Below are 26,784 nucleotides of genomic sequence, written 5' to 3'. Positions count from 1 at the left end.
CACAGTCTCTCACTGTTAGAGCCATGTGCAGAAAGCCAGTGGGACAAAGACAGAAATAGATGCAAAGAATTTATCCCGCAGAATTACATTAGTTAGGTATTCAGAAAGAAAAAATTAAATGCTTGAAATACTTTCTCACCCAACGCCAGGTGCCGTTTGCTCTGTTTCAGAGGAAAAACTGGGAAAACCACCTCTGAGGATTTCTTGCCTAAGAAAAGCCTTTGAAATTCACAGGTCGTAAGTTAACTGGAAACTTGAAGGCACACATACACACAGACTTGGGCCTCAGAGGGTCAAGAAAAGATGGGCCTGGGAAGACCTCTGACCAAGATTTCTGTCAGAAGAGCCAAGGCTGGGCTAGCAGGCTATAGCTGTGAGGAGAAACCACTGTCATGGTGGCATATCTGTTTTGGGTTTTTCATGTGGATTTGAAAAGAATTGCTGGAACTCTTTGGAAAGCAGAGTCTGATGCCTTAGGTAGCTTTTTTGATTTAGCCATTATTTTGTCTGTATTTGGTCTTAATTTGTTGTGAACCAACATGGGTCTCATGTTGGAAGAAAGGCAGGATTTCCCTGAAGTGAATATATAATTGCTGATTTAGGGGATGATTAAGATGGAGTAGTTTTGAGGAGCACACTAGACCTGGCACACACAGGAAGAATAACCCCATGGAGCTTCCAAGTCCACCCTTCAAAGCTCCAGTTTTCTGCTCCTGGCACACAAAGATGACAATATCATGTGTCTTCTCTCAGCTGCTGCTTCCATCATCGGTGGCTGGAGGTTTAATGCTGCAATGCATCCATTCCAAGTTTTAATCTGAACTTTAAGGCAGCTAGATCCAAGCGGCCAAACCTCATAGATTCAGAGTCCTGGGAAGCTCCTATAAAGTTCAGACTAAACCCAGAGTTAAGCCACCTCCCTCATGACCCAGGAGAAGACAGCTGTAGCCAATTGTTGGTGAATGGTTCCCTTTCACCTTTTAGTGGAACCATCTCAGAGCTTGAAAATGGCACTTTCTTATCTATAACTTCCAGAATCCAGTGGCCATGCTAGCTGTGGATTGTGTAAGTTGTAGTTCAAAAAAGCAACTTTCCAAATTCTGCTCTGCCAGATAACAGCACTGTTGTTGTTGTTGTCCTCCCCCCTCCTCCTCTTTCTCTTTTTTTTTTTTTTTGTTGAATGGCAACATTGTGCAAGTGAAATTACACTCAAATTTACAATGGGACACACAACCAAATGTACACATGCATCCCACACAAATCTTGTCTGTATACATGCACATATGCACCTGCATATGCAAAAAACATTGTACACACAAACCAGCTTCCATGGCCTGAATGCAATCACTGGACAAAAGCTAACTAGCACAGAAATGCCCAGCTGCCTCCACAGGGGAACCTATGCACACGTGGAACTCCAACGGGATTCTGGCTGCTGTGTGTCCAGCCACTTTCCCCAAAACCCATAACTCTTCCACTGCAGTCGTTCTCCCCAAAACATCCTCTGAAGGCAAGAGATGGAGAACCTTTTTTTTTTTTATCAATAAGGAAATAATCTGCCTTCTCTTCCTGCATTTCAACCACAGGGCTCACGCAGGGAGCACAGAGATCTTGTAACTCAGAAGGGGCAAACTTATTTTTGGCTGTAATGAACTCTAGTGCAAGTTGCCAGCCAAGGGCAGGAGTGGCACCTTGCCACAAAAGCCATTAAGGACTCAGCTCTTCTTTCCTGGAAGGAAGACGCCTCCCTGCTATTTGAACTCATCCAAAGATGATGAGGAATGAAACGGAAGGCACCACAGGAGGAGTTCTGTGGGCAGGGAACCTGGGGCAGAGATTGAAAACCTGGCTTTTGCCTAAAAGAGTAAAACATTTTGAAAGATTCCTCCCTCCCACCCCCTAGTACACATACAGGGCAAGATTGCATTTTTGATACAAAAAAATTAAAATAAATCATTTCTGCAAACCTCATTTTTGTGCCAAAAATGGTTCTAAAGCATAAGCTTTTTTTTTTAATGCAAAAAGAACATTCTGGGCAAAAACCATTAGATTTTCTGCTCAAAATGGTATTTTTGTCCAAGAACTAGGATTTTTTTTTGCAATTTTTTTTTTTTTGAGCAAACACATTCTCCCGCAAGTCCTGGAAGGTGCGGGGGGGGGGGGGGAACCAACCCATTCAGAGGCTGGCCATTTTCTTGATGGGGTCAAGAAAGTGACTGAGATAGTTTTTCTTGTTGAGGCTGATAAAAATTGGCAGTATTCTATACATCCCCAGCCTGAGATGAATAAGTTGTCTTCCTTAACTCTCCTGATGCTTTCCCATTATTTTTCCTATGGTCTATTGCCTGGGCCCAGTACTTGGGATAATTTAATATTTTATTTTTAAGTATAATATTTATTGTAGTTTAATTTAAATGACATTATAGGCTTGCATAGGTCTGTCTCTGGGTTTTCCACTCCAAGCATGCATCTGAGGAAGTAGGCTGAAGTCCAAGAAAGGTCATGCTATCAGCTTTGTTCTTTCAGTTAACATTTGCGTACTGATTTTCCAGACTAACATGGCTAGGTCTTTGAATTCTGCCACCATGTTCAGAACTAGTCAGGGTTCATGTGGGTTTTGCAAAACAGTTCATGCTCAGGGAAAAAATTAGGTGTCCAATTTGAGAGTAAGTGTGGTGGAGAAGTTTGAATGTTCAAGGAGTGAAGCACCTCTCCACACACACACACACACACACACACACACACACACACACACACACACACACCTGAGACCTGCAGGAGGGACCCTCCTCTGTGTCCCACCTGTGGGGATAATATGTGGGAGAAGGCCTGTGGCACCCCAATTGCAGCATGCCCACCCCTTGTACGCCTGATTGACACCCCTATTGATTTCTTTCTGGTACCATCCCTTTTTATTAACACCCTTGGGGTCCCATTTGCGTTCAGTATACATGGACATGGTTTTTAATTCTTGTAGCCTTTTAAGCTGTCTTAATTTGTTGTCTTGTTTATTATGTTTCTATCCACTTTAAATTAATACATGTTAAAGCCAGTCAGATGACTGGATCATAGAATCATAGAATCGTAGAGTTGGAAGAGACCACAAGGGTCATCCAGTCCAACCCCCTGCCATGCAGGAACTCTTGATCAAAGCAACCCCAACAGATGGCCATCCAGCCTCTGTTTAAAAACCTCCAATGAAGGAAATTCCACCACTCTCCGAGGAAGGAGTGTGTTCCACTGTTGAACATCCTTTACTTTTGGGAAGTTCCTCCTGATGTTTAAGTGGAATCTCTTTTCCTGTAGCTTGCATCCATTGTTATCTGTCCTGTTCTCTGGAGCAGCAAAAAACAAGCTTGCTCCCTCCTAAATATGATATCCCTTCAAATATTTCATAGAATCATAGAACATAGAAGAGACTGCAAGGGCCATCCAGTCCACCCCCCTGCCATGCAGGAAATCTAAATCAAAGCAGGGCTATCATATCACCTCTTAACCAAATGGTGGTCTGTGCTGTTGGTGAGTGATGTGCTGCAGGATGAGGTGACCAGACCCTCACCCCAGGAGAAAGGTTGTGATGAAGTGTTGAGATAGGTCTGTGGCTTTTTAGGTGGTTTTCAGGGTTACTTGTGACTACAGCAATAGTACTGTGCTTGTAAATGAGAATATGAAACAGTTTTGATGGCCTAAGTCTTTAAGACATCGTAACAGACTAACAGAACTCCAATTGTAGTCTCTAGCTGCTAACAGAAGGACAAGGAAGGGGCTGATTTAGTCCTCCCAACCACATTTCCATCCCATTTAAAGTGTTCCTGGACAAGTTATTATGTCCCAGCCTTGCAGGGTTGTTGACAGGCTAAAGCATTGTGCAGGACACCTCTTGGAGGGAGGACAGGGAATACCAGTAAGAGGCCAGACTCCTCCTGGAGTCTGACTGGATATATTCTCCTACAGCAGCAGTGTCCAAACTCTGGCCCTCCAGGTATTTTGGACTTCAGCTCCCAGAAGCCTCGGTCACCTTGGCCAATGGTTTGGGATTCTGGGAGCTGATGTCCAAAACACCTGGAGGGCCAGAGTTTGGACATCACTGTCCTACAGACATGCATATGTTCGGATCCGCTCTAAGTGGTTGGATATTTTTTTATCCAATGTGGAACAGTCTTATTCACTTCAAAGTAGCAGAAGTGGAGCTGAGCATGTGTTGAGCATTGATCATGATTTCACATTGCACAGCATTGCATGTTGGCATTCATGAATGTTGTGCATGTTTGGGATGTGTGTATTTGGTTGTGCATTCTGTTGCACACGGTCACCATCCACTAACAAGGCAGTGTTCTTACAAGTGAGGTTTATGCCCTGTTTCCTTGATGCAGAATCTTGGTCATTTTTGGGATGTGTGTGATACCCACTTAAATGGATGCCTGGCCAACAGGCTCACTGTTTGGGCAAATCACAAACTCCATCTCACCTACCTCAGAGGAATGTTGCTAAAGCTCAGAGGTTATTTGGGCCATGCCATTATCTCTTTGGTTTACTTACCCCAGAGGGCTATTGTGTGATTAAAAGGTTCCACAAAGGGTGTATCTACACTGTAACAATAATGCAGTTTGACACCACTTTAAGTGTTGTAGATCCCTCCTACAACATCCTGGGATTTATAGTTTTACAGGGTCTTTAGCCTTCTCTGCCAAAGAGGGCTAGTGCCTCACCAAACTACAAATCCTTGGATTCTGTAGGATGGAGCCATGGCAATTAAAGTGGTGCCAAACTGCATTTATTTCTACAGTGTAGAAGCAATCTGAAAGAAAGGTAGATGAATGTACTGGAAAACACGAGAGAAAAGTGAGACATGGTGTGACAGCCATCTTTAAATATTTGAACGACTTTACCAACGGGTTCAAATTGCAAGATAAGGGATTCTAGCTAAACATTAGGAAGAAGTTCCTGAGAGAAAGTGCTGTCTGATGGTGGAATGGACAACTCTTTCTTCTTTGGAGGTTTTTAAACAGAGCTTGGAAGAGGGTTAGGGTTGCTTTAGATTAAGATTTCCTGCATTGTCAGGGAGGTGAACTAGGTGGCCCTTGGGGTTCCTTTTAACTTTATGATTCCATGATTCAGGAGCCAGTGGGAAGTGGCAGATCAATGGAAATCTAGATAATTCGAGATGCTATTGATGCAAAATGGGATTTCTCATCAGAACAGGAACATCCAAGCATTCTGCAGGAGATATGCTGTTCAACGGAAGCAACTTCTGGGACTCCCTGGTGCTGCCTTCTTTCTATCTTGCAATATGTTGGCTTTCCTGTTTTGATAAGTGTCTTTTAAAAATTCATTACTCATACTCTTTGATTCTTGTCAATCAGCTTTTTGATAGATCTCAAGCTCCAAATTCAGGACTCAATAAAGCACTCTCTGCCAGCAAGATAGGCACACTCTTAGGGTGCATCCGTGCTGCAGAAATAATGCAGTTTGACACCACTTTAGGTGCTCTTTCTCCATCCTACAGAACCCTGAGATTTACACTTTGGTGATGCACCACCACTCTTCAGCAGAGAAGGCTAAAGACCTTGTAAAACTACAAACCCTCTTTGGGGCAGTGGCCCCCACAGTCAAAACACCTTTTACTGTCAGAAGTCAGGACTCCAATAAGTGGTCATAGAGTTGGAAGAGACCTCAAAGGCTATCCAGTCCAACCTTCTGCCATTCAAGAATTACACATTCAAAGCAACTGATGCCCATTCAGCCTCTGTGTAAAAACCTCCAAAGGAGTCTCCATCACACTCTGAAGGAGTGTGTTCCACTGTCCAACAGTTATTACTGTCAGGAAGTTCTTCCTAATGTTGAGGTGGAATCTCTCTTGTAGTTTGCCTCTGTTGTTCCGTCTCCTTCTTTGGAGGTTATCAAACAGGAGATGGACGGCCATCTGTCACAGGGAGGACTTTGATGGTGTCTTCTTGCATTGCAGAAGTGGGTTGGACTGGATGACCCTTGAGGTCTCTTCCAACTCTAGGATTCTATGATTTTATGATTTTTCCATTGGAGGAGCAAATTCTCTCTGGGAAGCTGATTTTCTGAACCTGGATGCTTCCCTCTCTGGAAGCTGGCTGGCTTGCTGAACATCAGGGCTGTGACCTTCACTGGGGACTTTCTCTGGGGACAGGAGGATGGATCATTGCTGGGAGGGGAAGCCAGAGAGCCTGACTCAGTGTTTGCCCTCTGTCTCCACCTGTCCTCCCCTTACCCCATCACTTTCTGTGCCATTTATAGAGACATGTCAATTGGGGAGAAGGTCATTGGAGGAATTGTTCAAGATTGCTGTGCAGGAAAAGTGAGCGGGGGTGGTGGTGGAGGAGGAGTTGAACATCCCCGGGAGAGTTTTAATTACCACCTGCCAAAGGGGCATTATCCTACCCCAAATGCAGGAACAGGAGTGGGAATCAGCTGCTGCTTTGAGCTGATCCTTCTGCTGCAAAAGCACCCATAGTCACTCACTTCCTGGCCTGATGGACAGAGATGTGTGGTCGAGATCCTAGATTGCATTTCTTGTCATTGCTGCTGTGTGTCTCTGAGACATTTTGACTTATGATGACCCTATCATGGGGTATTCTTGGCAGGTTTCTTCAGAGGGAGTTGTCATTGCTATCCTCTGAGGCTGAGAGAGTGTGACTTGCCCAAGTTTGCCCAGTGGGTTTTTATGCTTGAGCAGGGAACTGAATCTTTATTTCCAGAATCATAGTCCAATGCTCAAACCATTTTGCAAAGGGGTAAAACTGCACAGCAGTTGTGCTACACTACTGTTCTGCTAAGTCCTGACACTGAGTGCATCCGCACTATAGAAGTAATGCAGTTTGACACCACTTTAAGTGCTGTGCCTCCATCCTATGGCATCCTGGGATTTGAAGTTTTGCAAGGCCTTTGGCCTTCTCTGACAAAGGCTCTCTGCTGGTGCCTTTGTTGTTTTGTGTGCCTTCAAGTCGATTCCAACTTAAAGCAGCCCTAAGGTGAACCTATCATGGGGTTTTCTTGGCATGTTTCTTTGGGGAGGGGGTTGCCATTGCCATCCTCTGAGGCTGAGAGTGTGTGACTTGCCTAAGGTCTTGCCTAAGAAATATAAAACTAGTGGATATGGAAATGAAGTGACAAGTTTAGTATTAATGATGGTTGTTGGGGACAGGGCAGGAAGAAGGATGTTGCCTAAAGCCAAAGTGAGTAAATAACTATATGAATGATGGTGGAGGTATTTGAATTTAGTGTGAGAACCAAAATGAACTGGCCAAGACAATACTCAGGAGGTTGGGGGTTAGCTAGTGTTATAATGTCTGTAGCATGCCAGGAAACCAATGTCTCTGTGCAACCCACTGTCAATGATCTGGAGTTTGTGGATATGCTCCAATTCTTCTAGTTCTCTTTCCAACCTTTGTAGTTTTTTCCCCCCTCAAGGACTGAAATGGAATGCCTAGAAAGATTGGAATGTTCTGCAACTGATTTTTTTGTGTGTATTCCCATCCCTAATGTTTAATTTATGCATATATATGTTGCTAACAAGAGGACAGCCAAAATATTATTTCCCATTTAAGTTAATACCCCAGGAAAAGAGCAAGACCACAATACAGGTGGATTGCTTCAGTCAAGGAAACTACAACTGTCTTGATTTTGCAAGACCTGCCCAAAAGCCTTGGTGGCGCAGCGGTTAAATGTCTGTACTGTAGCCACTCACTCACAAACCATAAGTTTGGGAGTTCAATCCCAGCCGAAGGGGCTCAAGCATGACTCAGGCTTGCATCCTTCTGAGGAGGTTGCTAAAATGAGTAGCCATAATGTTTGGGGCAATTAGCTTACACTTTGTAAACCGCTTAGGGAGTACTTAAGTGCACTGATCAGCGGTATAGAAATGTACTTGCTATTGCTATTGCTATTGCTGTTGGTGATCAGGGCTCTTAGTTGGTCTCTCATTCAGAGGATGGGTTAAACACACCTTGACAGCAAACAGCAATGACTTAGCTTTAATATGAACATTTTTGAGCTCAATATCTTCTCTGTTCAGTTCATATATCTCATAACAGTCGGCTATTGTTCACAAATGATCAACTCAAGTCACAAGACCTGTTTGAGTCCAGTTTTCCAAATTCATTCATATTCCTTTCCAAATGGAATTAGACACTAGAATTTTAACATCTGGCATGAGAAACGGTGGTAATGGGGTGGGCCTGCCCCAGGAAATAATATTCAATTTAATTTTATGTTAATGATCTGAAAGAAATAAAATACTCGATTGGTCATATTTAAATTTTCTCTTCCTGAGCTTAACTGTTTGTTACTTGCTTTTAATTTGCCATCTCCATGGGATGCTTAATTTCTCTGATGTTTTCTGGACTCTGGGCATCATAACAGGATGTAAATGATATCTTTAATATTTGTAAATAGTCTTTAAAATTGCTGAGTTTTATGAAAGATGGGAAGAAGTTTGAGGAGGTAGTTTGAGGGATGAGGTGCGATAAATCTGGGAACAGGGACGTAGCCAAGGGGGGGTTCTTGGGGTCCGGACCCCCCTTCCATTAGAAAAATGAATGGTGTGTGCTGCTGCGCTGCCACACTCAAGCCCCATTATAATGGTGGCACTTAGTCTGGACCCCTCCTTCCTAAAATCCTAGCTACGTCCCTGCTGGGAAAAGATTTATGTGTGAAATGTAGAGTCGTGTTGACTGGGTTATCAGTTGTGGGAATCTAGAGGAGAGTTTTAGAATGACTTTACAGGAATGTTACACCATGATTTATCACAGGCTGCAGAGTTTCTCCTTTCTGATACTTGAGAGAACAAAATATAGGCTGAGATTCAGCATTAATTGCAATGATAAATGCATATGGACAACTATAATGCACATTTATGCACAGAATGCAGTGCGAAATGCACATCTATGCAGTTTGAATTCATGTACAGTGGTACCACAAGCTAGAGATGGACAAATATTCAAAAATATTTTAAGTGGTTGAAGAACTTGTTTCTTGAATGTTGGGAAACTCTGATACAGAGAATCCTGAGCTAGTGAGAATAATTGCAGTTCAGGATTTATTCTGTGCAAAAAATGCACATTGTGTGTGTGTCTGTATGTACACAGAAGGAAACAACATGCATAGGAAACAATATTTTATGTACTGAAAGTTCTGTTTCCTACACAGAAAATCTTGTTTTCTGCATAAAAATACCTCATGTAAATTTTGCACAGAACAAGTCCTGACCTATGAATACTCTTTGAAAACTGTGCAGTTATCAAAGACTTTTTCACAAGAGGAAGAAAGTTGCTGGACTTATTCACTGCTTCATCTCAAGAATGAAATTAGCAAGGAATTCCATTCCTATCTCATGCCCAACTCCCTTCCTGCAATGTGGATGTGCCCGTTCCACATTGAACAAAAATGTCCAACTCCTTCAACAGGGGAACTTGCCTGTGCAAAAGACACCAACAGGATCCTGGACATAATGTAAGAGTTGCAAAGAACCTGCCCTCCTCTGGGCATGGTGTGACTCCATTTAGATTGGGATGTGCAACTGTGGTGGATTGAAGAGGCAGTCACCGGTCCCTGGGATCCTCTGCATGGACTCCCAAAATAGCCAGGAAGAAATACCAGCTTTGCAAAGATGGTATTTTTGCTGTTAAATGTGTTAGAGGGAGGGGAGGTGACAAAGTATTCTAAAGGTGAGCAGTGGTATCACTAGGGAGTTGTGGGGTGTGTGGAGCACACCAGATGACACCCTTTTGGTAGAAATGGGCTGTGGGATTCATCTGCTTCCCTTTAAAATGCTTTAAGAGATGGTGGGAGTGGGGTGAAGCTCAGTGGGAGGAGAAAGGAGAGGCCCCAGAATTTTTAAAAGTTAAAATTTCAAATTTCAAAAAATTAAATGTTTAATTTTTTTGGAAAATTTAATTTTTTAATTCTTTTAAAATTTTCTTTAAAAATGTCACATTTTAACCAAATCTTCACTATGTACATGTAAATACATTTAGGTTGTGTATATGATACTGTAATTGGAAGGTATAATTTTAATTTTGCTAGGTGTTTATGTCACAACTGTTAGCATTCCATTCAGTGGTATGTGGGAATTACAATTTACAAGTAACATTAGTGCGAAAAAGCATTACTATGGATTCTGTTCTGTATGGTGTGGTATGAGAGGAGGTACCATCAATGCGGGAGGGAAGGGGTGACACTATGAGTTACTGCAATGGGTGACACCGACACTAGTGACGCCGCTGAAGGTGAGCAGCTCACCTGGACACCCTGATGCTCAAGAGTAGTCTGGTTCTGTATTCCTGTACAGCAGAGGATGGACTAGATTGCAATTGAGACACTTACTAACTTACTAATGTGTATGATTTTGTGGTTTCTATGCTCCTCCTGGAGTTTTCCAAGAGAGGCAATTTACCCCCTTTTGACTCAAAAGGACAATCTGCACAGCCTGGATGAACAAAGGCCACAAAAACAGGCCTGGGGGGGTCACATATGGAACTGGGGTTGCACTTTGCCCATCCCTAGTTTAGATGTTTACCTTGCCACAGTTTGACAGAGGCTCCCTGTTTCCCTGCACTTATCCACATGCTTTGAGAGAATGCAGAACTGAGGGAGCTGCACAACAGTCTTGCTGGGCTTTTGGTGACACTTTGCTGCCTTCTGGTGGCTATGAGAAGATCTGAGCAAGAAAGGCAGGATTATTTGCTGGATGGAATGAAAAGGGAACTGGTTTGTGGAGTGGATTAGGGACTCTTCATAGCCAGGTTTTTGGCCAGATCCCATAGATACAAAAGGAGAACCAGAAAGTCTTTAGGAAGGGCTCAGAACAAGAACTAAGCAAGGCCAAAGAGAAATTTAATTTGTAATGGAAGTAACCTGTCATGTTGGGGAACTCTGGATACTTAGCAAATGAACATGAACATCAGATGCATCTCTACTAACTTTTTTGTGTAAATGCACTGCCTGCAGTGTCTTGGCTAACAAATCTTGCTTCCTATTTCATAGCATCTTCCTTATTCTTTTAGGTTCAGTAGTAGCCCTCAGGTCAGGTAATGAAGGCAAAAATTCTGCCACTGAGAGCTGGTAGCTTTTGTGATAGTGGGTGATGTTGAAGTTGTTCCAGGATTTAGTTTGAACCCCAAGACATTATCACAAACCTCTCTCCAAAATAGATTCAACACCTTCTTTAATGTTCACATGTGAATCCTGCAGTGTATCCACAGTTGTACAGGCATGGCAATGACCATTTGCTATTGCCCTCTTCATCTTTTTGTTAGCTGCCAGTTTTTAACATTCATATCTGGCCTTCCCAAAGAATCATAGAGATGGAAAAGGCCTTATGCAAGAAGACACCATCAAAGCCCTCCCTGTGACAGATGGCTTTGTGATTGTGACAGACATCCAACCTCTGTTTAATAACCGCAGAAGAAGGAGATTCCACCATACTCCAAGGCAGCATGTTCCACTGTCAAATAGCACTTACTGTCAGGAAGTTCTTCCTGATATTGAGGTGGAATCTCTTTTTCTGCAGTTTGCATCATTTGTTCTGGGTCCTGTTCTCTGGAGCAGCAGAAAACAAGCTTGTTCCATCCTCAATATGACACCCCTTCAAATATTTAAACATGGCTCCCATGTCACCTCTTAACCTTCTCTTCTTCAGGCTAAACATACCCAGCTCCCTAAGCTGCTCCTCATAGGGCTTGGGGTTTTCCAGACCTTCCACCATTTTGGTTGTCCTCCTCTGGACACGCTCCAGCTCCAAAGCTGTGGTGCCTACAACTGGATGCAGAATTCCAGGTGAGGCCTGGCCAAAATAGAACCTTGTTGTTGTTGTTTTTGCCTGTGACTCCTACCCCTTTATCCATTGCCTTTAAAAAATATTTTTATTGGACTTAAAAAAATATGATTTCAAGGACAATAAACAGATAGAAAAGAAGAAAAATGGGTAAAGGGAAGTACATGGGATACAGTTGAAAGTTGAGGAAGAAGAGTTGAAAATGCCCTGCTGTGGCACAGGTGATGCCCTTGTTCATTTCACATCCAGGTGTGCATTGAGCATTGCAGCCATGGATTTCACATCTTTTTGCACATTCAGTTCAAATTCAGTAATGCATAATCATCCCATAATTTCATGAATGAATAGTTACACTCTTTCTCCTTGATGCAGGAGCTTGGCTCGTATTTCCAAAAATACATTTTTTTTGAAGTGGATGGCTGTGTAAATTGATGTTCATGTACTGCTGAAGCAGTAAGATCTTCTGTTCATTGAATGATGGATAGTGAATGTTTATCCTTCCAACCCTGGAGTGTAGATCTTTTTGCAACAGTGAAAGCAGAAAGGATCATGATTTAGGTTACACACCAAAGAAATATAACCTTAAAATGTGGCATCTACAGATGCCAGAGATTTTTTCTTATACTGTACAGAGTTAATACATTGTGACATCTAACCAAAAAGGGGGTTTGTACTGATGCACCTACAGCATAGCTGTGTGACTCCTTTTGTCTTCATTTAAACTAACTGTTCCCATTTCTTGCTTCCCAGATTGGCCATAATGGCAGTGGCTTATGGGAATTGCAGTCTAGAACAGCCAGAAGACTCCTGGCTGGAGAAAACTAAAAGAGAATGTAAGGTCCATGGGGCAGGGTTCTTTGTTTTAGCTGATGGATCTTTGTAAAATTCCACCATATTATTGTCTGACTAATAATAGTGCCAGAGAGTGGCATAATGGTTTGAGTGCTGGACTACAACTCTAGGAGAACAGAGTTTGAATCCCTGCTCAGCCATGGAAACCCACTGGGTGATCCTGGCCAAGTCACACTCTCTCAGCCTCAGAGGTTGGCAAGCACCTCTGAACAAATCTTGCCAAGAAAACCCCTTGATGGGTTCACCTTCAGGAGGAGTGACTGCAAAGATGGACAATGCACCATAAAATACCAGACAGTCAGGAAAAATGTAGGATATTAGCAAATAAAAGCTAAAAACACTTAATATAAATGTAAAGACATGGTTAATAATATAATATAAATGTAAATTCATTCTTCTTAGTCTCATTCAAAATGGAGGACATTGAATGTTGAAATGTAGGACATACACTGGAAAAAGAGGATGTCTGATCATGCTGCCTTGAGTGTTCTGTGTGCTTTCAAGTCATTTCCGACTTATGGCGACCCTATCACAGGCGTACCTTGGCAGGTTTCTTCAGAGGGGGTTTGCCCTTGCCATCCTCTGAGGCTAACAGAATGTGACCTGCCCAAGGTCACCCAGTAGGTTTCATGGCCGAGCCCAGTTTCGAACCCTGGCCTCCAGAGTTGTAGTACATGCTCAAACCATTACACCATACCTAATGGGTTGTGCATACAGGTGGCTTAATGCTGCCCCTTTGTGCCCCAGATGGAGGCCACAGCAACTGCACATTGTGGCCTCCGGAAGAAGCAAAAAGAAGCTCCAAAAGAGGGCTTCTTTTTGCGTCCCAGAAGGGGTGTCATAAGCACTGTGGCTCGGTGTCATGACGCCCCTTCCACGCAGCACCGTTTGAGCACTGCACCCAGCGTGTGTCATCATGGTGCAAGCCATGTGGATGGGCTCATGCCATAATGTCGGCCGGATGGTATGGCAAAAGCTTTGGACATGCAGATGCTCAGCCCATACCATAAGTACAGGCCGGCACAAAATGCCAGTCTGTTCAGCCCCTCAAAGTCAGAAATGACTGGAAAGCACACAACAACAATAGTGCAATCCTGAGCAGAACCTTTAAATCACCATTAATAGTGCATTTATGAGAACTCCAGTGGTATTCTAAGATTAATTACTAGGAGTGTAGTAACTCCAAAATAACTCTAAGCCATTGTGTTGATACTTAGCATGATACTGAGGATTTATATAGCATTTATGAGTGCTCAAAGACCATTTGGGTACATAATCTGAATAATCCTTGCAGCAGCCCTGTAAATTCAGCCAGGATAATTATTCCTCTACTTCAGGTGAGCAGAGGCAAACTCCATGTCTGAGTTGAATCACAAGTCAAGGGGTGATGCAGACACGCCTCCGAATGTGTACACTGAATCTCTTTCTGCACAGTGTTAGCTAAGGTGGCTGGCACAGTGAGACCCTCCATTTTGAGCAGGTGACCAGGTGTGATGGGCACTCAGGGCCACAGCTTTAGCCAGCAGAAGCAGAAGCACACATAATGCTTTTAAACTATTTTTAGCATAGTATTTTGAGTGTTGGATTTGAATCCCAGCTTGGCCATGTAAATCCATTGTGTGACCCCAAGCACACCATGCTCTCTCAGCCTCAGAGGAAAGCAAGGACAACCAGCTCTCTGAAAAAAACCAACACATGATAGATTTGCCTTACAGTTGCCATAAATCGGAAAATACTTGAAAGTGGACAACACCTGCAACATTGCTGAGTACGTGCAGAATGCAGAGTGTTTGATCTGACAAAGTCTTCTGAAGGGGCTTTTGCATCCTTTCCCCGAAAGCTACCTGGAACAGGGCCATGGGTGCTTTAAAAGGTACATGCCAAAAGCTTGCCATGGTAAATCACTGTTATTTCCTTCCTAAGCATGGGCTGGTTTATTTTTTCCCCCTTCTTATTTTAATCAGAGGCATCCATTTAAAATCCATAATCCCAGACATAACCTTGTCTCTGTTCTCTGCCAGGGCAACTTATTTTAATAACTGGAACACATTACAATCTGCTTCCTACAACTCTCTTCTACCCTTCCCTTCATTGTAAACTCCACCCACCCACCCACCCCCACCCCCACCCCCACACACACATTGAGGTTTGCTACCACCACGCTTGCCAAAACTCTCCACATCTTGCTGAACAACCTTTGCCCATGAATTGAAAACACATGGTCTGGAATTGTGTGCTTTCCACAAAATTTCCACAATGATCAGGGACCAGAGTCCCTTCTAGACAGAGCTTTTTTTTTTTTTTTTTGCATATTCATAGCCCATCTAGTGAGAACTTGGGGATAGGGCCTTCTTGGTGGCTGCTTCTCAGGGACGTAGCCAAAGGGGGGGGGTTCTTGGGGTCCGGACCCCCCCTTCCATTAGAAAAATGAATGGTGTGTGCTGCTGTGCCGCCGCACCCAAGCCCCATTATAATGGTGGCATTTAGTCTGGACCCCCCCTTCCTAAAATCCTAGCTACGTCCCTGTGCTTCTAGTCTCTGGAACTCCCTTGTTTAGCTTGCTCCACTTTTGCATGTAGGCAAAGACCTTTTAGTTTAGGCAAGCATTTGGCTGATTTTAACTTTAAGTCACAAAATGTTTCATCATAGGATCCTAGAGCTACAGGAACCTCTCAGAAGTCATCCAACCTGACCCCATTCTGCCATGTAGGAAGACACAAAGCACCTCTAACAAATGGCCATCCAGCTTCTACTTGAAAATCTCCAAAGGAGAAGACTCCACCACCCTCCAAGGCAGCATAGTCCACTAATATAGTGTGCTGTTTTCATTTTGTATGTTTTAAACATTTTAAAAACAGAACTGATGTTTGCTTTTTAAAATAGCTTAAAATACTTTTGAATGAGGTTCCTCCCATATCGAAGCATGTCAAAGGGCTCTGGAGGATTTTTCTGTCAAGAAAAACATGACGAGATTTTTGTGTAAGACCCTCATGGTTGCTGCACAAAAGCTACATGTCCTGTGTGGAGAATGTTTTGGGTTTTCTTATCCCCACAAAAGCCACCTGTTTCTCCATGTAGAAAAACACCCCAGAACACGTTAGGGCATTTGAATGTGCAGAGAAAATAATAAAATTCTACTATTCTTTAATATCCTTCCCAAGGGCATTTTCTGGCAGTTGGGCAACCCCCATTTTTCAACTGGAAAGCAAATCACAGAGAGTATTTCCCTCCACTCCTTGATGGGCAAGATCCCTGACCATCTTCCCTTCCCTCCCATGCCCTGTGCCATTGTCTTGTGGTGCCAACCATCCTCAGCTTGCTTCCTGGTCAGGGTGACTAGAGGTCCTCCTTTTCCAGGACATGTTCTACATTTCAACCTTCTGTCCAGGAGAAAAATGTCCTCCATTTTGAGTGTGATTAAGAAGCATGACTTTTTATCTGAATGTTTTTTAGCTTTTTTGGTAATTTCCTACACTTTTCTTGAACGTCCTACATTTTTGTCATGACTCGTCCTCCTTTGCTGCTAGCACATCTGATCACCCTGTTCCTGGTTAAAGTTTCTACTCTTCCATTGCACCCTGAGGCCCCATCTGGCTGATTGATCATCTGGCTGATTTCTCAACCTCTCATCTCCTCTTGATCCAAATTCTGCTTTTGTCCCAGTTTGTTTCCTCCACCTTCCTAACCCCCATCCCACATGCTTTTGGTTCTGTCTAGTTGTCTTCGCTATACTCCTATTGATGCAGCCTACAGAACTGCCTATGTGATCCTAGGCTGCATCAATAGGATTATAGTGCCTACATCAAGGGAAGTAATAGTGTCACTCTATTCTGCTTTGGTCAGGCCTCACTTGGAATAATACTGTGTCCACTTTTGGACATTCAAGAAGGATGTGGACAAGCTGGAGTGTGTCCAGAGGAGGGCGATTCAAAAGGTGGAAAGTCTGAAAACCCCCAAGCCCACCTTAGGGAGCTGGGTAGGATTAGCCTAGAGAATGTTAAGGTGGTATATGATAGCCCTATTTAAACATTTGAAGGGGTGTCATATTGAGGATGCAGCAAACTTGTTTTCTGTTGCTCCAGATAATGGAACCTGGAGCAATGGATACAAGCTACAGGAAAGAGATTCCATCTCAACTTTAAGAAAAACTTTCTGACATTAAGACCTGTTCAACAATGGAATATATTGCTCCTTCAGAATGTGGTGGAGTCTCCTTCTCTAGAGGTTTTTAAACAGGCTGGATGGCCATCTGTCACAGGGAGGGCTCACATTGTGTCTTCCTGCATGGCCAAATGGGGTTGGATTGGGTGGGGTCTCTTCCAACTATAGGATTCTATGATTTATTTATAAATTTACAGCACTTTATAAATAAAGGTTAATAATAATAATGATAATGATAATGATAATGATAATAATAATAATAATAATAATAATAATAATAATGTATTAATCATTGTTCTGGATTTATTAAATGAATATTGGTCCAGTAAAAGGTACCAGATCCTGTCTGATTTTGGAAGCTAAGCAGGCTCAGTCCTGGTTCATCCTTGGATGGCAGACCATTGTTGACTCCCAGGTGCTGTCAGCAATATCTCAGAGGAAGGAACTGGCAAAACCAGCTCTGAGGATTCCTTGTCTAAAAAAACATTAAAAAAATCAATGGAGTTACCATTTATCAACAGGCAGCTTGATGGCGCACACACATTTATTAATTAGACATAGTTTAGAGACTGCCTCAGTTGTGTGCATGGATCAGTGGTTCTTTCAGCACGATGCTCATGCACTACACACATGTGTATAAAGGATCCTTTGTGAGCTGGCAAGGCCATGAGCCCTCTCCTTCAGCAGACTCAGTCCTTCCTCTTCTGCACCTGTGAGGGGGAAGGAAGGGGAAACCTTTGCCTTGTAGCATTAGAATGATTTCATTATATGTTAATGAGTAATGATCCTTAACAAGAAAGCACTGGGTGATGCATGAGGGAGGGGTTCAATGGTAGATACCTCATCCTCATGAGGTTTTGGAGTGCACATGCATGGCAGTGTAGAGAATGCATACTCAACGTGAGCAGTCAAAAAGGATGACATCTGATGGAGCTTGCTACTTATGCCTGCGAGAGAGAGAGAGAGAGAGAGAGAGAGAGAGAGAGAGAGATCATGTTCTCCTTTTTCCACACCCATTTTCCTCCTTTGGGCATATGCTACAATTCTCCCCTGGGGTTTGACCTTCAACTGTCTTGAAACTCTTGATGGCTCTAGGGAATTTGAAAGAGCAAATCTGAGGACTCTTTCCAAGTAAGAGCACCTTTTATATGCTGGGAAAACAAAACATGGACCATGTTTTTGTATCACACTAATAAAAAAAGTTCTTGGGAAGGTTTACATTTCTTTGGACCCAGTCACTCAGTCACCTGTTGTATGCCGCTTTGATTGCCTGGCAAAAAGCGGGATAGAAATAAAAAATTTATTTTAAAAAAATTTAGGGAGAAAACTCATAGGCTCATGGTTTTCTGTTCCTTCGCTGGAATCCTGATGGTGTCTTAATCATGTGTAAGTTCCACTACAGAAGTCGCTGAGAATTTTTGTCTGTTGTGGATGAGTGCACACATCATTGTGCATCAGGATGCACTCTTGGTGTCATGGGTACCATTTTGCCATTAAGAACAAAAGTTGCACGGTTCAACCAAAGCGTAACTCTGCATGCAGAGATGTGTTGCTGTTGTTCTGCAGCTACTTCTGTTGTTCTTCTGTGCCATCAGGTTGTCTGTTGGTAACAGGATCTTTTGGAGATCTCTCGTTCATAGGGTCACCATGAGAGACTTCCAAAGAACTTCCTAACATCTCTGCTCAGGTTTTGGAGATTCCGATCTGTGGCTTCCTTGATTGAGTCTGTCCACCTGTCCTTCTACCTTTTACCTTTTCAAGCAACATCATCTTTTCTAATGAGTCTTGTATTTTCATGATATGTCCAAAGTATGACAACCTCAGTCATCTTGGCTCCAAGAAAGAGCTGAGTTTTGGTTTGCTCTTGGACCCATTCATTTGTCTTTTGGCAGTCTGTAGTGGTTTGAGTGTTGGATTAGGACATTGGAAGACCAGGGTTCAAATCCTTGCTTGACAGTGGAAACTCACTGGGTAACCTTGGTCAAGTCACACTCTCTCAGCCTCAGAGGAAGGCAAAGAACGAACTCTGCCACCCCACCCCTCCCAACAACTCATGATGGGCTCAACTGAGGGTCGCCATATATCAGGAATGACTTGAAGGGACACATGAAGGGACACAAGAAACTCCTTGGTGGTGGAGTTTCCTTCTCTGGAGATGTTTAAACAGAGGCTGGATGGCCAACTGTCAGGAATGCTTTGAGTGTGCCTTCCTGCATGGCAGAAGGGGTTAGACAGAATGGCCCCTGAGGTCTCTTCCAACTTAGGATTCTCAGAACCCAGTACCTGCAGAACTGTCCACCAGCACCACATTTCAAAGACGTTTCTCTTCTTCACTGTCAACTTACTTCACTGTTCAGCTTTCACATCCATACACAGAAATTGGAAATATTGTGGCCTGGATTATCTTGATTTTGGTATTTAATAACTGTGCAGTTCTCCAAATGTTCATAGACTCCTAGAATCCTAAACAGAGGCTGGATGACCATCTGCCAGAGGTGCTTTATGTCTTTCTGCATGGCAGGGGCTGGACTGGATGGCCCTTGGGGTCTTTTCCTGCTCTGTGATTCTATGAAATATGCTTCATACCTGAGTTTTTATTAACACCTTGTACAAAGCGTATGCAAAAATAAAACCCAGTTAGTCTTAAAGGTGCTGCTAGCTTCCTTCTCCACCCTTTCCCTTCCTCCTTTCGGTTGGCAGATAAAAGGACTTTCTGATGCTCTTCTAGCTGTGTTTGTGCTACAGCACCCATAATCCCAGTGTGATCTGTCATGGCAATTGTAGCCCAGCACATCTGGAAGGGCACCTGGTGGTTGAAATCCCAGAAGGCAAAGCGAAGTGGCTGGTTGCTGAGTTTCAGAGCCTCAGGAAGTAGGGTGGGTAGGTGGGTGGGTGTCACATGGGTGTCCTTCATAAGCTGCTTATCGTTCTCCTATGACCAGCTGTTGAATCCATTGCACAGAAAGCGGATTAACCCAGACAGCAGACAGGGTGCAAATTAACTAAACATTTTGCAACTTTGCTGGCTCTTTTGAAGCTCGGCCACCATGTACCAAAAATGTGCCAATGCTGGGAGGAGAGTTTGCATAATTCTTGACTCTGAACCCAGGATCTATGCTGGGGAAGTTGCTGCTTAATTGCTGAGCTGATATTTAGGTGGCCTTGGTTTCCCCCCTCCTTTTTCTGCACTTTTTGGTTAAAATGCTTTGTTGCTATTGTGCCTTCTAGTCATTTCCAATTTAGGGAAGCCCTAAGGCAACCCTGTCATTGGCTTTTCTTGGCAAGATCCATTCATATTTCTCTTACTCTAGGCTGAGAGATTGTGACTTGTCCATGGTCATCCAAAGGGTTTCATGGCTGAGCAAGAATTTGAAACCTGGTCTCCAGCATTGTAGTACCTTTGAATTTGGAGAAGGGCTTGATTCCCAGCTTGGCCATGAAACTCACTTGGACCAGTTACACTCTCTTTGCTTCAGAGGGTGGTGATAGCAAACCTCCTCTGACTAAATCTGGACAAATCCAAACAAAAATCCATCAGTAATAATTTTTTGGACAACCGAAATGCACAATATACTTCTTGCAAGATTTTGAAGCTCCATGGGCTTCTTCATCAGGCAAGACGTTACAAACCAAACAGAAGGGGAGGGACCCCCCAAAATGATTGGAGATGTTAGTCAGATGCCTGCATGTTGTTTCAGTCCTGAGTAAAGATGGTATGATGGGCATGTCATACTCTCTTAGCCCCAGAGCCTGATCTGAGGCTGAGACAGTGTGACTTGGCCAGAGTCGGTCAGAGGAGGCTTGCCATTGCCCTCTCCAAAGGCAAACACAAACTCTGAAGCAATTAGAATAATAGAATCATAGAGTTGGAAGAGACCCCAGTCCAACTCCATTCTGCCATGCAGGAACTCTCAATCAAAGCATCCCCGACAGATGGCCACGCAGCATCTACTTAAAGACCTCCAAAGAAGGAGACTCCACCACGCTCCGAGGGAATGTGTTCCACAGTCGAACAGCCCTTACTGTCAGGAAGTTCCTCCTAAGGTTTAGATGGAACCTCTTTTCCTGTAGCTTGCATTCATTGTTCCTTGCCAAGGCAAGCCCACGAAGGGCTTACCTTAGAATCGCCATCAGTTGGAAACGACTTGAAGGCACACCACAACCAATAGCTGACTTGCCAGCAAAGAGCAACAGGTGGGATCTGGGAGAGGAGGAGGAGGAGGAGGAGGAGGAGGAGGAAGAAAAGGTGGCCAAGGCTGGCTGGGGCTCCCTGGGTGGGCGGCCCTCCTTGGCCTGGGCATGGCCCGAGATGCCCGCCAGGGGGCGTTGTGGCCCCTTTCCATCCAGCAGGGGGAAGTTTTACGGAGTGCAGCTTCTCCCCTCCAGCAGAGGGTTGGGCTCCCTCCTTGGCGATCCTTCCCTCCCTCCCTCCCTCCTTCCCTCCCTCCCTCCTTCCTTCCTTCCCTCCTGCCCTGCCAGCCTCCCAGCCCTGCCACTCTCTGCTGCCTCCTCCTCCTCTGGGCCTCTGGGAGCATGGGGGGCGATGGGGGAGGAGGAGGGGGAGGCCTCTAGGGGGTGGCTTCCCTCTTGGGGGGTGGGGAGGGGAGGGGTGGGCTGGGGTCCCGGGCCTGGGGGCTCCTTCCTCCATGCGGATCGCCGCCCGCCTCCTGTGGACCAAAGGCTCGCATATGCTGCAGTGTCTCTGTGGAAGGCGACTCAGCTCCAGCGGAAGCCCAGGTGGGTGGGATGGGGAAGGGGACACTTGGGGGCAAGGGGTCCTTGCCCTGCCCCAGTGACCAGGGTGGGGATTGTGGGGGCATCTATGGGGTGGGGTGGGGGCTGGAGGAATCCTCCACTCCTCTTCACTTTTTGCTGGGAAGGGGGCAAGAGGCATTACTCCTGCCCCATTGATGATGGGCTATGTCGTTTCCAACTGATGGGGGCTATGGGGAGGGGTGGGGACAGGGGGGTCTTTATCCTCCTCTTGTCCCGCTTTTCTTCTGGGGAGGAGGGGCAGTGGTGCTACTCTTGCCTCAATGATGGGAGGCACCAATGTGATGGGATGGAGGCTGGAGGGGCCCTCCACGCCTCTTTACTTTCTGCTGGGGAGGGGAAACAGGGGGCTCTACTCTGTCCCAATGATGGGGGGGGGGCCTATGGGGTGGGGGCTCCCTCTCCCCCACCTATCATTTCCTGTTGAGGGCCAGGGGCAGTAGTCCTACTCCAATGATAGGGCCCCTGTGGGGTGTGGTGGGGGCTGTGGGGAGGTTCCTCTCATCCTTCGCTTTCCCTTTCTAGTGGGGAGAGGGCTGTGGGTGTGGGCTTGGGGCATCCCTCTCCCTCTCCTCCCTTCCAATTTCTGGTGGGGGGAGGCAAGGGGCACTACCCTGCCCCCCATCACGGAGATTATGAGGGCAGCCATTGGTTCCCCCCTATCCTCCCTTTCCCTTTTGTCTAGGGAGAGGCCCAGGGTTGGGATGGAGGGAGAGTGGGAGGAGGAGGAGGCAGGGTCTTTGGCTGTTCCTGAGGACCAGCGCCTTGGCATCCAACAGGGCTGGAGAGCCGCCCTCGGGGAGGGTCTGGGCCGATGGAGGGGGAATGTGCTCGGGGTCTTTGGGGTCTTCCACCGGCCTGCCTTCCTCCACCAGCCCCTTTCCTCCTTTTGCGGGCCTTCCTCCCTTGGGCTCCCTCCAGGGTGTTGAGACCCAGATGCTTCAAACCAGGGTGCTGACATGCAGGGGGTTACCAACTAAGATGCTGCTCTCCAGGGTGCTACAAACTGGGTAATACAAGGTGTTGCAAACTGTTCCTGATATATGGCGGGACCGTAAGGTGACCCTATCAAAGGGGATTCTTGGCAAGATTTGTTCAGAGAGGGTTTGCCTTCTTCCTCTGAGGCTGAGAGAGTGTGACTTGCCTAAGGTCACCCAATGGGTTTCCATGGCCAAACAGGGAATTGAACCCTGATCTCCAGTATCATAGTCCAACGCTCAAACCACTGTGCCATGCTGACTTTTAAAACAATAGACCTGTCCTTGACAGCCCTTACTTTAAAAATCTTCTGTTCTAAAAAGGAGGGAGGTATCTTTTTATCCTTAGGAAGGGTTTTGGGCTTCCTGGGGTTGCTGGGTGTTGCAATCTAAGAGTATCAGGAGGGATGAATAGTTCGCATCTTGGTTTAGAGAGTCACTAAGATATCTATAATGTCTTTATTTTTGTTCTGTATCTTGCAAAGAACTTAAGTGTTTCAATTAAGGCTGGAAAATGGTCTTGATAATTGCAGATTCTGTGTGTATGTAGAAAGTGATGAAGGGATCAGCTATTGTCTATCAGTATATCTACACTAAATAGTTACTAACACTTTAATACCATTTTAACTCCCATGTTATGGAGCAGCATTGTTGTTTTCTAAGCATGCCATTTGACACACAGTGGAAAAAATGTGCAGTTTGAAAACTGATTGTGTGTAGTTGGAAAAATGAGGGTGAAATGAGACACCGGAAATATTTATGAAATGCTTAAATGGGAGCACTCCTCAGGCAATCTGGGCGAAAAGAGGAGAAGCCAAATTTGGAGAGGGGCCTATTTTGGCAACACAAATTGGATGAAGAAAGAGGAATAATCACCCTCATACTGATGTCGCTGTGTTGTTGTGTTGGGATTTACATTGTTACATTGGTGCAAGAGCTGTTGGATTGTCCGGTTCGTTAGTAAACAAAAGCAGATGCATACATCTATTGTGTAGAAGATAAGCGCTACTGATTCCCATGGAAAATCTGACAAGATATAAAAGCAAGGAGAAAAGCTGGCTTTGTGTATGTTCGGATTTGGATTCTATTTATCTTTTTATGTATTTATTGGGTGGAGTGGGAAACACCTGGATGAGGAACTCCTGGTTTAAGGAGACTGCATGTGAAAGGGATCTAGGAATCCTAGTATAGCACAAGTTGAACATGAGTCAACAGTGTGATGTGGCAGCTAAAATGGCCAATGTGATTTTAGGCTGTCCTGGTCCTAAACCAGTGTCTGTCTTCAGTAATGGACTGGATGAGGGCAAACACGTTGAAACTTAATCCAGACAAGACAGAGGTGCTCCTGGTCAGTCGGAAGGCAGATCGGGGAATAGGGATCCAGCCTTTGTTAGATGGAGTCACACTCCCCCTGAAGACACAGGTTCGCATTTTGGGGGTACTCTTAGGCTCAGCTTTGAACCTGGAGGCCCATGTCTCTGCTGTGACCAGGAGTGCTTTCACACATTTAAAACGTGTGCCAGCTGTGCCCATTCCTTGAGAAGCCAGATCTGGCCACGGTGGTACATGCCTTGGTTATATCACGTTTGGACTACTGTAATGGGCTCTACATGGGGCTGCTTTGAAAAGTGTTCAGAAAATTCAGATGGTTCAAAGAGTTGCTGCCAGGCTGTTAACAGGGGCAGATTACAGAAACCATACAATGCCCCTGTTGAAACAGCTTCATTGGCTGCCAGTTTGTTTCCAATATCTATAAAGCCTTACATGGCTCCGGTCCACAGTATTTGGCAAACTGTTTCTCCTAGTATGAACTGGCCCGAACTCTGATATTCTCTGGTAAAGCTCTTCTCTCTGTCCCAACACCATCACAAACAATGGGAAAAATGTTTTTAATTGTACGGTTTTTAATGCTGTGAAGCTACTTTGAGTCCCAGGCCTGGGAAAAGAGTGGGATACAAATATAAATATATATAATAAATAAAATAAAATAAAAAATAGGCTGCATCAACAGAAGTATAGTGTCTAGACTAAGAGAAGTAACAGTGCCACTGTATTCTGTTTTGGTCAGGCCTCACCGGGAATGCTGTGTCCAGTTCTGGACATCACAACTCAAAAAGGATGTTGACAAGTTGGAGTGTGTCCAGAGGAGGGTGACCAAAATGGTGAAGGGCCTGGAAATGATGCCTTATGAAGAAAGACTTAGGGAATTGAGTATGTTTAGCCTGGAGAAGAGACGGTTAAGGGGTGATATGATAGCCCTGTTTAAGTATTTGAAGGGGTGTCACATTGAGGATGGAGCAAGTTTGTTTTCTGCTGCTCCAGAGAATTGAACTTGGAACAATGGATGCAAACTCCAGAAAGAGATTCCACCTAAACATTAGGAGGAACTTCTTGACAGTAAGAGCTGTTTGGCAATGGAACACACTCCCTCAGAGAGTGGTGGAGTCTCCTTTCTTGGTGGTCTTTAAGCAGAGGCTGGATGGCCATTTGTCAGGGATACTTTGATTGTGAGTTCCTGCATGGCAGTGGGTTGGACTGGATGGCACAAGTGGTCTCTTCCAACTATATGATTCTGTGGGATTTGTGCAATTGGAATATCTGCTTTAAAAAGTGTTATGTAATGATGGGATTTGTAGTGTCCTGAACTACTTAGAATTTTCTGCCTGATGCAATTCAGGAGGATGCCATTGAGAATTCTAAGTACTCCCCCCCACCAAACTACAAATCCCAAGATTCTCAGCCATGACATTTAATTGTGCTATAACTATGCAATGGGGAAACACTCTCCATTTCTTTCTCCCAGCAACTTTAGATGTAACCTGTAACACCCCTGTCTTTTGGGGACTGTAACCATTTCCCATTCTCCCATCTTAAAACTATGAGTGTTACAAACTTGAAGGCTCAAATGCCATCAAGAAGTTCTCTCCAGAGAGTTGGAAAGCTTGCTACTATTTTGTAACATTCTAGCAAGTCCTAAAAACATGGATCAACTGTGGATCTTGTAAATCTGCTAGTCACTGTTGGAAAGGGATGCATGTGTCTATATATGCAAGTGTTTTGTGTTTGTTAAAGTGCAGCAATCAAAGGCTGTGAGTTACTTGGAGTTACTGGCCTAGCAACGGCTGCCTTGTTTTCTTACGGAAAGGCTTCATCTCCAGAGGGAGAAATTCTCCTGGCTCATGAGCAAATACCTCTTGGTTTTTCAGAGAAAGAAATGCACACCCGGGGAACACTTTGCCAAGGGAGATGCCCTGAGAGAGATCTCTCTTGGCCTGGAGAATGAGCGCTCATTAAAGATGTTTCCCTGCTAAGACTTTAGGTGGAAGCTGCATCATTAGGAGCCTTTGCTCCAGTTTTTGCCTGTCCAGCCTCTGAACCTCCACAGGTGGATTTTGGTGGCCCCATGTCAGTGGGGTGGTGAATCCAACCCAGGGTTTATAGAAACTGCCCCAAATGCTGGAATCTATTTTGTGGAGGTGGCTTAGCACATTAGATGCCATGGCTTCACTGCACATTGGCATGGGACCCACCAGTGGTCACTGACCACCACTCCCTGCCACGTACCTTTGGCTTCTGCCATGCAAGAACTTTGGCTTCTGCCATGCAAGAACATCAAAGCCCTCCTTGTGACAGTTCACCATCCAACCGCTGTTTAAAAACCTCCAAAGAAGGAGACTCCATCACACTTTGAGGCAGCAACATCTTCCACTGTTAAATAGCCCTTACTGTCAGGAAGTTCTTCCTCATGTTGAGGTGGAATCTTTGTTCCTGGAGTCTGAACCCACTGCTCTGTGTCCTAGTCTCTGGAACAGCAGAAAACAAGCTTGCTCCATCCTCAGTATGGCATCCTTCAAATATTTAAACATACCTATGATGCCATTCCTTAATCTTCTCCAGGCTAAATATCCCCAGCTCCCTAAGCCGCTCCTCAGAGGGCTTGATGGTTTGCATACCTTTCACCATTTCAGTCATCATTTCAAGCCAGATCCAACATTGGGTTTGCATAGGTCAAATTTCCATCTGCAGAGGTACTCACCAACTTATGTGGAATGACAGAGTTGTGCAACAAAAGTGCTACTGAATGCATAACCAAAGTGCTCATGCACTATCCTTACTCACTGTGCCCCTGGAGGTGCACTAATTCCTCATAGGCAACTCTCTGTCTGTGAATTTGAAGTGATTGTCCAAACACTTCTAATAATAATAAAATAATAATAA

General features: G+C 44.6%; 1 protein-coding gene across 3 annotated transcripts in view; it reads left to right on the top strand.

Moving 5' to 3' along the window:
- FGF12 (fibroblast growth factor 12) overlaps positions 1-26,784 on the top strand; it is a 287,001-nt gene that overhangs the window by 84,834 nt on the left and 175,383 nt on the right. Inside the window, exon 1 of one of the 3 annotated variants that reach the window (XM_089508685.1) lies at positions 21,458-21,553. The exons of the other annotated variants lie outside the window; for them this stretch is intronic. Coding sequence (XP_089364811.1) covers positions 21,463-21,553 — 91 coding nt within the window. The 5' untranslated portion in view covers positions 21,458-21,462. Of the gene's footprint in view, positions 1-21,457; positions 21,554-26,784 lie in introns of those variants that run through there. 3 annotated transcript variants of the gene reach the window in all.

Source organism: Sceloporus occidentalis, unplaced genomic scaffold, assembly GCF_023333645.1.
Source record: "Sceloporus occidentalis isolate IW3139 unplaced genomic scaffold, rSceOcc1.0.p SCAF_2, whole genome shotgun sequence".
Lineage (NCBI taxonomy): Eukaryota > Metazoa > Chordata > Lepidosauria > Squamata > Phrynosomatidae > Sceloporus > Sceloporus occidentalis.
The sequence above is the reverse complement of the archived record's forward strand: the minus strand, read 5'-3'. Positions and strand labels throughout refer to the sequence as shown.